The sequence below is a fragment of the Emys orbicularis genome, chromosome 21 (assembly GCF_028017835.1).
Source record: "Emys orbicularis isolate rEmyOrb1 chromosome 21, rEmyOrb1.hap1, whole genome shotgun sequence".
NCBI classification, from domain to species: domain Eukaryota; kingdom Metazoa; phylum Chordata; order Testudines; family Emydidae; genus Emys; species Emys orbicularis.
The window spans coordinates 3,816,057-3,831,726 of NC_088703.1; the positions used below are offsets into that span (position 1 = coordinate 3,816,057).

The window sequence follows — 15,670 nt, forward strand, 5'->3', positions numbered from 1 at the left end:
ATAAATATTAGTAATGATACAGACCTCTAATGGTCTCCCTGCCTATCTACGCAATCCCTCTGTATGTCATTGCTGTATTCCATGGTGTGACCTGAATGGAACGCAGTTAGCCCAAGCCAGAATGTCCTTGTAGAATACACATTCAAATATTTTCTGCTATGTCCCATGTCATTCCTTCTGCCACTTTAACGTTTTGCGTTTTCTGGCCACTGCTGCACATTTACTATTATGGGAGACTTAGAGGCCGCAATCAAGATGAGGGCCCTGTCGCGCCGGCCGCTACCCAGACACAGAGTGAGGATCAATCCCTGTCCTGAAGAGCACAGTTGAAATAGACAGGACAGAGAGAGTTAGAATTATTCTCCCAGTTTTACAGAAGGGAAACTGAGGCACAGAGGGGTTATCGATGGTAAGGGACCTCTTTGGTGATCTAGTCTAGCCTCCTGCATCAACTCTGGCCACTGAGGACTGAGGCTAGCTCTACACACAAACTTTGTCCCGGTGCGACAATGCCAGTTAGGGGTATGGTTTTGTTTTTTGTTAACCTGATATAGTTATCCTGCGTCAAGCCAGAGTGTGGAGTAACAGCGGGATAAATGTGCCTTATACCAGTGTAGCTTATTCCCCTTCCTGTTTGGGTACGAGCCCCTTTATCCCAGTATAACTGCATCCACAGCTTTAACAAGGCTAAGTTACCTATTAGGTGTATTATGATAGCACCTAAGAGCCTCAATCATGGACCAAAAGGCCCACACCAAAAGGCCCACCCCATTATGCCAGGCACTGTACAGTTTATTGCTATTAGGTGTATTACGGTAGTGCCTAGGCATCCCAGGCATGGAGCAGGACCGCACTGTGTCAGGTGCTGTACTTTTGTATTGCTATTAGGTGTATTACGGTAGCCCCTAGGGGCCCCAGTCATGTACCAAGCCTTCTTTGTGCTAGGGGCTGTACAAAGGCAGAGCAAGAAGCCAGCCCCCGCCCCAAAGAGCTGCCAAGCGAAGTAGTGAGAACAGGACAATTTTTTGTGTATTCACAAAGCTTTAAGACCTGGGTCCTCAAAGGTATTGAGGCGCCTAATTCCCATGGGAGTTAGGAGCCTGGGGACGTCTGAGGACGTGGGCCTCAAAGACCTGCCCAGGGAGTCTGCGGCAGAGCTGGGAATAGCGCGGGGACCACCCGAAGATGTAGAAATTCGGTGGAGGCCGTGACAGCGCTCGGGGGCGTGGGAAATCCGCTGCTCTGCCCGCCTCCCCCGCAGGACGCTGGAAGAATGCTTCCGTCAGGCTCGTGACGGCCGCTGGGGAGGTGCTTTTCCTATCCCCTTCCTGTCGCGGTTCTGCCGCATCGCTCCGACGCCGGAGCTCTGCCAGGACAGCCCCCGTAGCATCGACGAGCCCCGAGCCCCAGCGCCGCCTCTTCCCTGGGAGGCCAGCTTTCTTCTCCTGACGAGGAGCCGGGCTCTTCGGGGGGCGTAATGTTCATAGCACCTGTCCCTGGATCCATTGGGTGCTCGATCGGCCTCCCCTGCTGGTTACAGATTTAAATCTAGAACCTGCTGCTTCTTTCTCCCTCCCTCCCTCTGCTCCCAGGATCTGGAGAACGACTACAAGTGCACCTGCCCCCAGGGGTTCTATGGGAAGAACTGCGAGATCAGCGCCATGACCTGCGCCGACGGGCCCTGCTTCAACGCGGGCACCTGCGCCGAGAAGCCCACCGGCGGCTACACCTGCCACTGCCCCCTGGGCTACCACGGCTCCAACTGTGAGAAGAAGATCGACCGGTGCACCAATAACCCATGTCTGAACAGTAAGGGCCACGCTGCTTTCTTCTCTGGGCTCAGGGGGCGAAGGCAGCATGCAGGCCTGGGAGGGATGCGGGGGGAACCGGTGTTCGCTGCTCTCTCCTTCCCTAAGCTTCTGGGGCGGGCGGTGACAGAAAGTCGTTGGGTGGGTCTCACCCCACCTAGCCAGGTTCCCAGGGGTTTGCTGTTGGGCGGCTGGTAGCTGGAGAAGCCCTGGTCTGAATGGGAAGTGGGCTGGAAGGGGGGGAGGGATAGCTCAGTGGTTTGAGCATTGGCCTGCTAAACCCAGGGTTGTAAGCTCAGTCCTTGAGAGGGCCATTTAGGGCTCTGGGGCAAAATCAGTACTTGGTCCTGCTAGTGAAGGCAGGGGACTGGACTCGACTCAATGACCTTTCAGGGTTCCTTCCAGTTCTATGAGATAGGTATATCTCCATATATTATATTATCCCCTGAAGTTTCCCAGCGGAACAGATCCCCTCTATGCAGATCCCCAAGACACTAGAATATGACTCTGCCCAAAGCCAAGGCGTGGTTCAATTCCCTGCTTTGCCATTGAACCCCTGTGTGACACTGAGAATGTCACTTAGTCTGTGCCTCAGTTTCCCCATCTGTAAAATGGGGTAATAATCCTTCCATTGTCTATTTAGATTGTAAACTCTTAGGGCATGGCCTTGTCTACATCGAGAACTCTTCTGGGACAACCCAGAAGGGCTAGCGCTGTTCTGAAATAGCAATTAAGGAGATTTAGGGCAGCAGTTTCTTGGCACCCCACAGGATGTGTGGGGAGGAGGGGTTAGCCATCTCTCAGGCACACATAGAGCAAGGGCTGTTCTCCCTCGGCGGGCAGAGTGCAATGGTTCTCAGCCAGGGTACCCCTGGGGGGTCTGCAGTGGTCTTCCGGGGTACGTCAACTCATCGAGAGATTGGCCTAGTTTTACAACAGGCTACGTAAAAAGCGCTAGTGAGGTCAGTACAAAGGACAATTTCGTAGCCGTGCGCTGGGACACTTTGGTAATTTGATGTCTGATTTTGCAAGCCAGTCGTTTTTAAGTGAGGTGTAATTTGGGGGTGTGCAAGACCAGTCAGACTCCTAAACGGGGTACAGTAGTCTGGAAAGGCGGAGTGCAGCGCAGTAGGGTAGCTGGCTTTTTCCTGCGAGGGTTCTCGAAAAAGGGCGGGGGGGCAGGGCCGGCTCCCGGGTTTTTGCCGTCCCAAGCGGAAAAGAAAAGAAAAAAAAAAAAGCCGCGATCGTGATCTGCGGCGGCAATTCGGCAGGAGGTCCTTCGCTCTGAGCGGGAGTGAGGGACCGTCCGCCGAATTGCCGCCGAATAGCTGGACCTGCCGCCTCCCTCGAGAGTGGCCGCCCCAAGCACCTGCTTGGCAAGCTGGTGCCTGGAGCCGGCCCTGGGGGTGGGAAATGTTTTCTGCCAAAAATTCAGAAAAGAAAGAAACAAACAAAAACAAACAAAGGGCAGTTTTGGGGGGTGTTTCATTTGTTCTCTCCCCTTCTCCCCCCTGAAAAGTATTTGGGGGGAGCTCCGAAGCCCCCCTAATATCTCTCACATTGATCAATTGAAAAATCTGGTTGATGGAAAATTACAACCAGTTTCTCCTGATCCACCCCCCATTCCTGCACACCTGATGTGTCTTTTCTGACATCTACCTTAAGAGCTCTCTGGAGAGAGGACTGTATTTTGTGTGTCTGTACAGCACCTGGCACAACTGGGGCCTGGTCCACGGCTGGGGGGGGGGGGGGGGGGGGGGGGGGGGGGGGGGGGGCTGCCTTGGCACTACTGTAATACACCTAATAGCCATAAAAAAATGCACAGTGCCTAGTGCAATCAGGTCATGGCCCATGACTGAGTCTCCTGGATGCTACCAAATACACCTAATCACAATAAAAATGTACAGCACCTGACACAATGGGGTCCTGGTCAATGACTGGGATGCCTAGGAGCTACCGTAATACACCTAATAGCCATAAAAATGTTCTACACCTGGCAGCATTGAGTCCTGGTCCATGACTGAAGCTCCCAGCTGCTACTGTAGTACGTGTAATTACAACAGAAATGTACAGCGCCCAACACAATGGGGTCCTGGGCCACGACGGGCTCCTAAGTGCTACCATAATACACCTAATAGCCATAAAAATTTACAGCCCTTGGCACAATAGGGACCCTCCTTGACTGGGGCTCCTAAGTGCTCCCATCATAGAAGCAACAGTCCTACACCACACGCTGGAGAGGAACTGCTCAATAGATAATGTGGTCTAGTGGATAGAGCACTGGACTGGGCCTCTGGAGACCTAGGTTCTAGTCCCACTTCTGCCGTTGCCTTGCTGCGTGTCCTTGGGCAAGTCCCTTTCCTCGCTCTGTGCCTCAGTTTCCCCTCCCACACTTCAGAGAATCCAAGGCCAGAAGGCATCTTTGTGATCATCTATCGCTGACCTCCTGTATAACCCAGGCCCTAGGACTGCTCTGAATTAGTTCTTAGAATCATAGATTAGGAATGGAAGAGACCTCAGGAGGTCTTCCAGTCCAATCCCCTGCTCGAAGCAGCACCAACCCCAACTAAATCACCCCAGCCAGGGCTTTGTCAAGCCTGACCTTAAAAACTCCTAAGGAAGGAGATTCCACCACCTCTCTAGGTAACCCATTCCAGTGCTTCACCACCCTCCTAGTGAAATAGTGTTTCCTAATATCCAACCTAGACCTCCCCCACTGCAACTTGAGACCATTGCTCCTTGTTCTGTCATCTGCCACCACTGAGAACAGCCGAGCTCCATCCTCTTTGGAACCCCCCTTCAGGTAGTTGAAGACTGCTATCAAATCCCCCCTCACTCTTCTCTTCTGCAGACTAAATAACCCCAGTTCCCTCAGCCTCTCCTCGTAAGTCATGTGCCCCAGCCCTCTAATCATTTTTGTTGCCCTCCGCTGGACTCTCTCCAATTTGTCCACATCACTTCTGTAATAGGGGGCCCAAAACTGGACACAATACTCCAGGTGTGGCCTCACCAGTGCTGAATAGAGGGGAATAATCACTTCCCTCGATCTGCTCACAACGGTCCTACTAATGCAGCCCAATATGCCGTTAGCCTTCTTGGCAACAAGGGCACACTGCTGACTCATATCCAGCTTCTTGTCCACGGTAATCCCCAGGTCCTTTTCTGCAGAACTGCTACCTAGCCACTCGGTCCCTAGTCTGTAGCGGTGCATGGGATTCTTCCATCCTAAGTGCAGGACTCTGCACTTGTCCTTGTTGAACCTCATCAGATTTCTGGTTTGAACTAGAGCAGATCTTCTAGGGGGAAAAAAACATCCAGTCTTGATTGGTGTATTAGCTCGTGAGCTCTTTGGGGCAGGGGCAGGGGCAGGGGCTGTCTCTCTGTCTGTGCAGCGCCTGGCACAATGGGGCCTGCAGCTGGTGCTGGAATTCGGCTCGTAGGTTGAAGCTGAACAGCCCGAGTAGGGAAGATTCGTTCCAAAAGCTAGCACTCACCTTCCGAAAGGGGGAGCTCAAAGAGGGCGAGGAAGCGCGTCAAAAAGGCGCTGAAGTCTAACGTGGCAAATGCTTAGATGGGAAGCTGCTTATACACATGGAGGAGAGTCCCAAGAGGCAAGGGAGCTGTGCTTGAAAGAGATGCCCCCCCCCCCTCTCCGTCCCGGGGAGCTGAGAGTCACTCTGGGCTCTTCCTGGCTCTGGCTTGACTGGTAAGGTAAGGATCCAGCAAGCCAAATTGTGCCCTCGCTGGTGTACTCAATCCAGGACGTCGGTGGAGGTGGGGCACAGAAGGATGGTGGTAAATTGCAGAGGGGTCAGAGAAGAGCCGTGAGAATGCTCAAGGGATCGGGAAGCCTTCTAGTGAGAGGCTTAAGGAGCTCAATCTCTTTAGCTTAGCAAAGAGAAGGTTAAGAGGTGACTTGACCCCAGCCTACCCGTAGCCACGTGGGGAATAAGAATTTGATCCTGGGCTCGTCAGTCCAGCAGAGGATGGTCGAACATGCTCCAACGGCTGGAAGTTGAAGCGAGACTCATTCAGGCTGGAAATGAAGTGTCAGTTTTTAACTGTGAGAGGGATTAATCATGGGAACAACTTGCCGAGAGGGGCGGCGGGTTCTTCGGCGCTGGCAATTTTTAAATCAAGGCTGGATTTTTGTTTGAAAAGACCTGCTCTAATTCAAACAGGAATTACTACAGCCAAGTTCTATGGCCTGTGCTACACAGGGGAGCCAGATGATCACAATGGGCCCGTCTGGCCTTGGCATCTGAGGCCCTATGGATGAGAAGCACCGAGACAGAATTCTATCTCCTGGGATAAGGGGCGTGGCTGGGGGGGGAAGGGGCGTGGCCAGCAACTCTAAGTTACAACAGCCTTGGGGCTGCTCTGACTTCTGCTGGGATCAGCCAGCCCCAGGATCTGGAGCGGGGGGAGGGTGGGTTGTAAATAGAGCAATATCCAGCCATTCTTCTCCTTTTCCTCCTGCACTGTACACCCAGGCATTGCACAGGGGTAACCAGGAGCAGCATTTGCCCCAGTGCTGGGAACAGGGCTAACCCTTCCTTTGGTGGTGCTGGTGATGAGGAGACGATGAATCAGGAGCTGGACTAGAATCCGGCTAATCCAGCTACCGGGAATGAGAAGTAGCAAAACCAGAGAGGTTGCTCTGGGGGCTCAGAAGGGACCGATCTGGGACCCAAGTGGTTACACCAGTGCCAATCAGGACCCAGTGTGAAATGCTCTGGGTTTACAGCCCAAAGCGGGATCAGGCACCATATCAGGATCTCCTAATAATCATCACCCGTAGCTCTTTCCGTCAGCCGGTCTCAAAGCACTGTAGAAAGAAGGTTGCTATCGTTATCCTCGTTTTACAGATGGGGAAACTGAGGCACAGAGCGACCGCAAAAGGAACTGATTTGCCTGTCACCCAGCAAGCAGAGTTGGAACTAGAAGACAAGACTAGAGTCCCAGTCCACACGACCATCTAACATTATAATTAGCTTTGTAGTAGCACCGAGGAGCCCCAGTCATGGCCCTGGCCCCTGTTGTGCTAGGCACTGTACATTTTGATTGCTATTAGGTATATTACTGTAATGCCTAAGGACACCCCCTCCCAGTCATAGCCCAGGGCTCCATTGTGCCAGGCGCTGTATATTTTTATTGCTGTTGGGTGTATTATGGTAGTGCCTAGGTGCCTCAGGACCCCATTGTGCCAGGCGCTGTACAGACATGGAACAAAACACAGTCTCTCCCCTTAATCATGTCCTGCCCTGCGGTGAGCTGGGATCACAGGAACAATTAACTTTGCGTCTCCAGCTCCCTGTCACTTGTGTGGCTGGGGGAGACAATGCCAGGGGCTCCTGGGGGTGCCGTCTGGCTGTGACCTGCAGATCCCAGGGGGTTGTCTGATTGTGGCTTGTGGCTCCTGAGAAGAGGGTGGGGGATCTGGCTGCGGCGTGTAGATCCTGGCACTGTCTGGCTGTGGCCTGCGGGTCCCGGGGGAGGGTGGGGAGTTGTCTGGCTGTATTCCACCCCAAGGGGGCACTCCAAGCACTCCTTTAAAAATAGAGGGGCTTGTATTACATCCATGGTGCCTCGTTAACCAGTGAGACTCACTGCTGGAGGACGCTGGGGCCAGATCCCCAGGTGGTACAAAACGGTGTCGCTCCCATTGGAGTCAATGGGGCCAGATCCCCAACTGGTGCTCGGTGGAGCTGTGCTGGTTTACATCAGCCGAGGATCCGGCCAGGACCGTTCAGCGAGAGGCAGGGGCGTGTTTGGTGGAGGTCAACTCTGAAGGTTTTTGTGCTGTAGGGCACAATCAGGTCACTATCCCAGGGGTGGGGGTTGGGCTGCCAAGGGAGAGGTGACGAGTCCTCTTCTCCCCCTGGGATGTTCCGGCCCAGTGAGATGGCAGTGGGGTGGGTGGGGGCAGGGTTAGACCTTTCTGTGCAGCATCTGCCCTCGGTTGCCACTTCCTGTGTCCTTAAACTGCAGCTTCCCCCTCCTTTGGGAAGAAGCAAACCCGCCCCTCAAAGCCAGGGAAGGGGTGGGATCCTTCCCCTCCGGCTGGCTCAGATGGGGCCGCCGTTTGGCCATGCGCTCGGTGCGCAGGACACGGGACTCCGCTTGGCACGAACTGGGCTCCCTCGTGGGCAACCGGGCTCCGACGAGCCAGAGCTCCCCTCCAGAGAGGGCAGATGGGGCAGGCTGTGGGGGTGCAGAGGAGGGGGGGGGAAAGCTCATACATTTTCATACATTTCAGCCCCTCTCACTGCTCAGGCAATGGACTGGAACTCAGGACTCCTGGGTTCTAGTCCCAGGCCTGGCACCTGGGGGACCTTGGATGAGCCATTTACAGCTCTTCCTGTTCCCCCGACTCTTATCGGGGAAAGCAGATCGCCTGAGATCTTGGTCTAATATCTGTGTACCAGGCCCAGCCCAGATAGGACCGTTAGCTCATCTAGTCTGGCCTCCTGTGGTGCACGGGCCCTTCGGACCCCCGGAGTTGACCCCAATAGCTCCAGGCCGAAGGCAGAGAGCAGGAGAGTCCAAGGTGCCCACAGTGGCCGGGGCCCTGCCGGGTCGGGGAATTGTCTGGGTGGGCGGTGCCCCGACGGGCTGCACTCCATGTTCCAAGTGCAACGGGGCCCTGATCCGGATTGGCGCTAGAAGAGTCTGACCCTGGGGCATCCATGGCGGAGTCCTGGCCCCATGCCCGTGCCCACCAAATCCACCCCAGGCTCAGCCGGGGCCTGGCGCCCCCCTGCCCGCCTGACTCGCTCCGTCGCTTCCTCCTAGGTGGCCTCTGCCTGGACCTGGGCCGCCGGGTGCTCTGCAAGTGCCGGCCGGGCTTCGCCGGCACCCGGTGCGAGCGCAACATCGACGACTGTGCCTGCAACCCCTGCGTCAACGGCGGCACCTGCCTGGACGGGGCCAACAGCTACACCTGCTCCTGCACCCTGGGCTACGGCGGCAAGGACTGCAGCGTGCGGGTGGACGCCTGCGGCTCCAGCCCCTGCCTCAACAGCGGCACCTGCTACACCCACTTCTCCGGCCACGTCTGCGAGTGCTCGGCCGGCTACATGGGCTCCAGCTGCGAGTTCAAGGTGCAGAGCCCCGCCCCGGCCAGCAGCCGGCGGCTGGCGGCCGACGACCCCTTCCCGATGGCCCTGGCCGTCTCCTTCGCCCTGGGGCTGGTGACCCTGGCCCTGGTGGTGTGCGCCGCGCTGGCGGTGCTGCGGCAGATGAGGCAGGGCCGCAAGGCGGGGAAGGGCACCGTGCGGAATGACCTGGACACCGTCAACAACCTGAAGGAGAGGGAAGGTTTCCTCATTGCACCCGGGCGGTTCAAGGTGCCCAACAAAGAGCCCAAGTTTGGCGGCGACGGCCTCAGGGACAAGTTCAACTGCAAGCGGAAGCTGCTGGATCTCAGCGGGGACGCCGCCTGCAAGAAGAAGCCGGAGAAGTAAGTGACCTGGGACTCCTGTCCCTTGCATCTCGTGGGCCCCGCTCCCCTTCCCCAGGTCGGCGCTTGCGGGTTTGGTGTTTGCTGGAATCGGCGCCGCGCCTCCCGATTGGTGCGGCGCAGGCGTGGGCGAATGGGTGCAGATCGGTGGGTGCAGTGCGGTGGCTGGCAAGCCGGGGCATGATGTCTGACATCAGCGGGGGGCGCTGCAGTCATTGCCAACTGGGTACATGAGTTCTGAAATCAGCGGGGGGCGCTGCAGTCATTGCCAATTTGGCACATGATTTCTGAAATCAGCTACCAATTTGGCACATGATTTCTGAAGTCACTACCAATTTGGCGCATGATTTCTGAAATCAGTGGAGGTGCTGCAATCAATGCGTGATTTCTGAAATCGGTGCGCTTCGGTAGGTGCGTTGCAATCACTGGCATCTCAATGCAATTCAGTGGACATGCTGCAGGCGCTGGCCATTTCGGGTGGATTTCCAGATTTCTTCACAGACATCCGTGTCATTCACCATGCTCCAAAGCCTGGCTCTCAGAAGTGCTGGGTGCTCCCAACTCGAGTTGAAATCAAGGGGCGGGCCAGGGGTTTAGCACCTCTGTTAATCAGGACCTTGCGGCCTGGGTTAAATCCAGCTCTGGTGTAAGAGGGCGCAGCTTCCACTGATGTCGATGAGAATTGCCCCAGGACGGAATCTTGCACTGTGTCCCTGGGCCGCGCTCAGCTGGAATCAGTGCAGTGAATCGGGCACTGCAGATCTCCGTGGAGTGTTCTCTGAAGTGTAGGGTGACGATTCCGTATTTACACTGCCGGTCAGTGTGGATCTTGATTGCAGTGGGCTGATTTCACTGACTCTGCAATCAGTGGAATCAGTCCAGTGCAATCAGTGTAGCTTAGCGACTCAGTGCAGCGCTCTATTGCAAGGCAGGACTGACTGGATAGCGGGCAAAATCAGCCTCCTGCACCACAGTCATTGCAATTCAGTGCGGATCTCCATTGCAGTGGGCTGATTTCAGTGGCCATGCAATCAGCAGTGCACTGCAGTCAGTGGAATCAATCCGCTTTTATCAGCACACCGCTGCAACTCAGCGCAGATCTCGCTCGCAGGGGGCTGATTTCACTGCCTGTGCGATCAGCATGGCACTGCACTCAGTGGAATCACGCCACTGCATTTGAGATCTGCACTGGCGTGCTGACTGCAGTGCCCTACTGATTGACCAGCCTGTGAATTCAGTCCCTTGAAATCGGCATGCACGTTGCGTTGCCATCTTGTGCCTGGGGGATCCCCTGCAGAGTTTGCACCTGGGGCTGAGGGGTGTCCGTGCCGATGAGACGTTTGTAATGAACACGGGGGAATTTTGCCTATCGATTTTTAGCAGCAGCGGAAGGCCTCCGCCTATGTAAAAACAGATGTCTGTGTATACAAATTATAACTGACATTTAGAAGAAGGCGAAGGGGTTTTTCCATCTGTTGAAGGAGTGTGTCTCAACGGCCTTACTGCAGCTCTGGCCTAGGCAGCCGCATTGACGGGATGAGCCGGGCTGAAGGCTGAATCTCAGGACGAGCTGCTCGAATCTGAGAGCCGCTGGGCCGGGAATGGGCTTCGTAATGGACGGGGTGTGAGGCTGGACAAGGGCTTGGAGAAGGCGTGGTCCAGAGGGACCCTGCACTTGCTAAGGGATGTGGATTGAGCGGGGCTTAAATATGCCTGTAGCCCAGGCTTAGTAGTTGACAGAAGTTAGAAGCCCATCAAGTCCCTGAGACCAGCTCTTGCTGCTCTGAGAGCACCCCCATCACTACTTGAGCACAAGGAGAATCCCCAGCAGTGGTATTGGGGTCTATGACACACAGCAGAGATGTTCTGATTCCAGCCAGTCGAAGGCGGCAGCAGCAGCGGTGCAAGCTGCATCCTTGAGTGTGTTTCAGCCCTGCCCCCTACTGGATGCAATCGGAGCTGCCCAGCCGTGGGTCATAAACCCTCTACTGCATGCAGCGCGTCTCCTTTAGGCCGAGCAGCGAGGAGGGGCAGGGGCAGAGCTTGGCTTGTGGAGCAGGAGGGTCCGAGCTGCGTGCCTATGAAGGTCCAAGCGTGACGCTTAGATGCTCCCGCGAGGCTGTAGCCAGACAGGGGTTTACCTTGGCAGACTCGCCGGAATTACACGGCAGAGGAGAACAGCAGCGCGTGTGCTCGTGTATTGCCTGCGAAGAGCAAGGAGGCAGGTCCCTTTCCGGTCACTGTGGCCAAACGCCCCCAGCTCCTGCTAGTCTAGGAGTCCCCATTCAGCCAGCAAGGGGAAGGCAGGCTGGCCTGGAACATTCATTTCCTGCCTCTGAGTTGCTCCTGGGCCTTGGTTTACCTGCGGGATAGCCATGCTTCCCTGCCTCCTGGGGGTGCTGCGGCCCTCCATCCATCAACGCTGGCAGCTGTATCGGACCGAGAGAGATGTGAATCCTTGAGCCTGACGCTTAGGAGCACTGGATCTAAACTGAGTGGCATGATTGGGGTGTCTCTCCCATAGGCTTCGGCCCCTCTCTGTGGGCCCTGAGCAGCAGGAGGGCTTGTGTGCCGAGCTCTATGGGGCTTTGCTCCTCTGGGAAAGGTTTGTTCAAAGACAAGGTTTCTCTTCCACCTTGTAGCCCTGGTGTGTGCCGGGGGGAAGGAGATTGCCACTGGGCGGCATCTCCATGTGCCTCCTTGGGAGTAGCTGGTGACCTGTGCCCCTGGCGGTCGTAGCCGCAGCGACAGAGGGAATTGCTGGGGCCGGGAGCCGCGGGCGGAGTGGGGCGGCCTGGCTCTGCCAGCGGGGGTTGCCCGGCTGCTCCCCCATATTAGCAGCAGGCATCAGATGGATGGCCAGGGGGGCAGTCTGTGTGCCCAGCCCCCAGGATGGGATTCTGCCCTCTGCCAGCAGGAGGTATAAGGCAGGGGGTCCCCTGGGTGCAGGGCGGAGATGACGGACGCTGGATGGCTGAGCCCCAGAAAGGGGCAACGCCATCAGATGTTTGAGCAGCTTCGTCTGCTGCAGCAGGATGTTTAAGAAAGGGAGCATTGCATAGTGGCTTCTATCCCCAGCTCTAGGAGGGGAGTAGGGTCTAGTGGTTAGAGTGTGGGGCTGGGAGTCTGGACTCCTGGGTTCTCTCCTCGGCTCTGGCCAGGGAGTGGGGTCTAGTGGTTAGAGTAGGGGGAGCTGAGAGTCAGGACTCCTGGGTTCTCTCCCCAGCTCTGGGAGGGGAGTGGAGTCTAGTGGTTAGAGCGGGGGTGGGGGGGGGCCTGGGAGTCTGGACTCCTGGGTTCTCTCCCCAGCTCTGGGAGGGGAGTGGGGTCCAGTGGTTAGAGTAGGGGGAGCTGAGAGTCAGGACTCCTGGGTTCTCTCCCCAGCTCTGGGAGGGGAGTGGAGTCTAGTGGTTAGAGTGGGGGGGGGGGCTGGGAGTCTGGACTCCTGGGTTCTCTCCCCAGCTCTGGGTGCAGAGTGGGGTCTAGTGGTTAGAGGGGGGGGGGGCTGGGAGTCTGGACTCCTGGGTTCTCTCCCCAGCTCTGGGTGCAGAGTGGGGTCTAGTGGTTAGAGCAGGGGGAGCTGGGAGTCTGGACTCCTGGGTTCTCTCCCCAGCTCTGGGAGGGGAGTGGGGTCTAGTGGTTAGAGTTGGGGGGGCTGGGAGTCTGGACTCCTGGGTTCTCTCCCCAGCTCTGGGCGCAGAGTGGGGTCTAGTGGTTAGAGCAGGGGGGAGCTGGGTTCTCATCTGCCTCTGAGTCCCCGTTTGATGGTGTCCGAGTCACGTTCTCCGCATGTCCTGCGTTTCCTGTCTGTACAGTGAGGGGAGGGGGGTGCTCCCAGGGCGTTTGTGAAGCTCAGTGACCAGAGAGCACTGGTGAGGCGCCTCGAGCCAGCCCCCAAAGCAGCGTCTTGTTGGGGGCCTGATGGGACACCTGCTCCCCCCCACTCCCGGTGGCTCCGTGTCAGCTTTGGCTCAGCCCTCCACGGAGGCCAGCGTCTCTCCATCAGCACCTGGGGCTGAGCTGTGGCCCGTGGTTTGCTCCTGGAGGTCTCTAAGGCCTGGGACTGGCATTCGCTGCAGGCCTAGAATTCATCTCCCCCCGTGCCCCGGAGCCGGCTCCGTTCCTCCTCCAGCCATGCTGCAAAGACCGAGCATTCGGGGGACACAGGTGCTTTATTTCTGTTGAGGCGTCACCTAAGGAGCCCCCCGCGAGGCTTCCCCGGGGTACCCAGGGCTGTGCGGCACCTCGCTACCACCCAGCCTTAGCATGAGGGAGCATTGGCAGGGCCTGCCGGGGCTCAGGTCCCCGACTCCGCCGGCCAGTGGCAACTCAAGCGCTCCCGTCTCCGCCGGCGCAGGCTCTGCCGTCCCTCTGCAGGTCCCTGTGCTCACCCCTGAGTCCTCCGCGCGTCCCCCTGGAGAGTCCAGCCCCCAGTCCGCTGGACACTCGCAGTATTTACAGCTCCTCTGTTCCCAAAGGAGCCGGTCGTCCCAGCTCCGCCTCGGTTCACTGCGCCGCGCCACACACTAGGGTTGCCAGGACTGGAAAGTCCAGTCGAAAAGGGCACCTGACTGGGTGTCCGGTCAGTGTTTCTGACTGTACACAAAGTCCGGTTACTGCCTGCCGGGGCGCCGGAACAATTGGGGCCAAGCAAGCGGATGACAGGCAGGGAGGCGCTGCGAGAGGAGCGTGGCACAGAGTTGGCAATGGGGGGTAGCAAGTGGCCATGCCACCACAATCCTTCCCCCAGCGTGCGCCCGCTCCCCCCTCACGCCGCCGGAGCCTCCCTCTCCGCCTCTTCCAGCAGCAGCCACATCGGCGGCGGCACAGCGCCGGGGATGGGCAGCGAGAGCGCACCCAGGAGCAGCCCGGGCTCCTGCCCCGCCGCCCCGCAGGCAGCGCCCCTCCCGCCACTGCCAGGTCCCACCTTGCATGGGTGAGTAGCTGGGTCAGGGGTGCCCTCCCCGCGCACCTACTGTGCCCGCTGCCTGGCGCCGGGGCCAGCCCGTGGGGAAGGGCGTTCCCACTCAGCCCTGGCAGAAGAATCCCTGCTCCCCCGGGTGGAGGGGGGAGTGTTTCACGTCGCTTTCGATCCCTCCCCCGCCACGGCGCACACAGCCAGGAGCCGCTGTGTCCCCAGCCATCCCCTGCGGCTGGAAAACCCCACGCGCCCCACTCACCCAATGGGGTCACCTTGGCTCTGATCCTCACCCCCACCTTCCAGGCATGCACCCTGCCTGTGCAAACAACCTCCCCCCCCCACTGCTGCAGAACCTAGAGCCAGCTCCCCTCCCACTCATCCCCTAGGAGAAACAGGGAGATCACATGCACACCTCCAGATCCCAATGGCCTGGAACTACTATGTGCTGTATCTTCACCTCTGGTGTGTATATGTGTGTGGGTCCCCGTATTGGATCTTATTTAAAGCTCTAACTTGTTTAGGACCCTTTTTTTGTGGGGGGGGCACTGGAGATTTAGCTCAGTAGAGTCAGTATCTCTCCTGCTCCCCGCATTCTTCCCTCCTCCCTCCCTGATGCGTCCTAAATGCCCGCTGTCTGGTTGGGGTTATTTACGGGACTTGCCTCGTTGATCCGTGGACCTTTTCTCTGTCCAGCACCGAGATCTCTGTCGAAAGGAATGTTTCACCTGCTCGAAGTGCGGTTTTGGCGAAGGTGAGGCTCGGGTGATGTTTCTTTGGACAGAGGAGGGGGCAAGACTGGGCTTTTCAGGCAAAATGAAAATGCGGCCCGCCAAAGTCCATGTTTTGCTTTCATTGTACAGAAGGGAGAGGGCGAATCAGAGCAGGCTTCTGTGGCTGACACACATTTTCTGCTTGGTTATTTCATGCTGCACAGTATTGTACCTTGTGTACATTTCAGAGGGGCAGCCGTGTTAGTCTGTAGCAGCAAAAACAAGGGGTCCTTGTGGCACCTTAGGGACGAACAAATGTATTTGGGCATAAGCTTTCGTGGGCTAAAAGCCACTTCATCAGATGCACGGAGTGGAAAATACAGTAAGCAGTATATATACACTTCTACCCCGATATAACGCGACCCGACATAACATGAATTCGGATATAACGCGGTAAAGCAGGGCTCCGGGGGGGCGGGGCTGGGCACTCCGGCGGATCAAAGCAAGTTCGATATAACGCGGTTTCACCTATAACGCGGTAAGATTTGTTGGCTCCCGAGGACAGCGTTATATCGAGGTAGAGGTGTATTACAGCACATGAAAAGATGGGAGTTGCCTTACCAAGTGGGGGTGGGGGGTCAGTGCTAACGAGGCCAATTCAATCAAGGTGGACGTCGCCCATTTCCAACAGTTGACAAGAAGGTGTGAGTATCAGCAGAGGGAAAATTACGTTTTGTAGTGACCCAGCCACTCCCAGTCTTTATTCAGG

The 15,670-nt window shown here is 57.0% G+C and overlaps 1 protein-coding gene across 1 annotated transcript in view; it reads left to right on the top strand.

The window, feature by feature from the left end:
• DLL3 (delta like canonical Notch ligand 3) overlaps nt 1-9,274 on the top strand; it is a 77,541-nt gene extending 68,267 nt beyond the window's left edge. Inside the window, exons 6-7 of the mRNA XM_065420988.1 lie at nt 1,593-1,809; nt 8,604-9,274. Of these exons, the coding sequence (XP_065277060.1) occupies nt 1,593-1,809; nt 8,604-9,274 (888 nt within the window). The remainder of the gene's footprint in view (nt 1-1,592; nt 1,810-8,603) is intronic.
• The last annotated feature ends 6,396 nt before the right edge of the window (nt 9,275-15,670 follow it).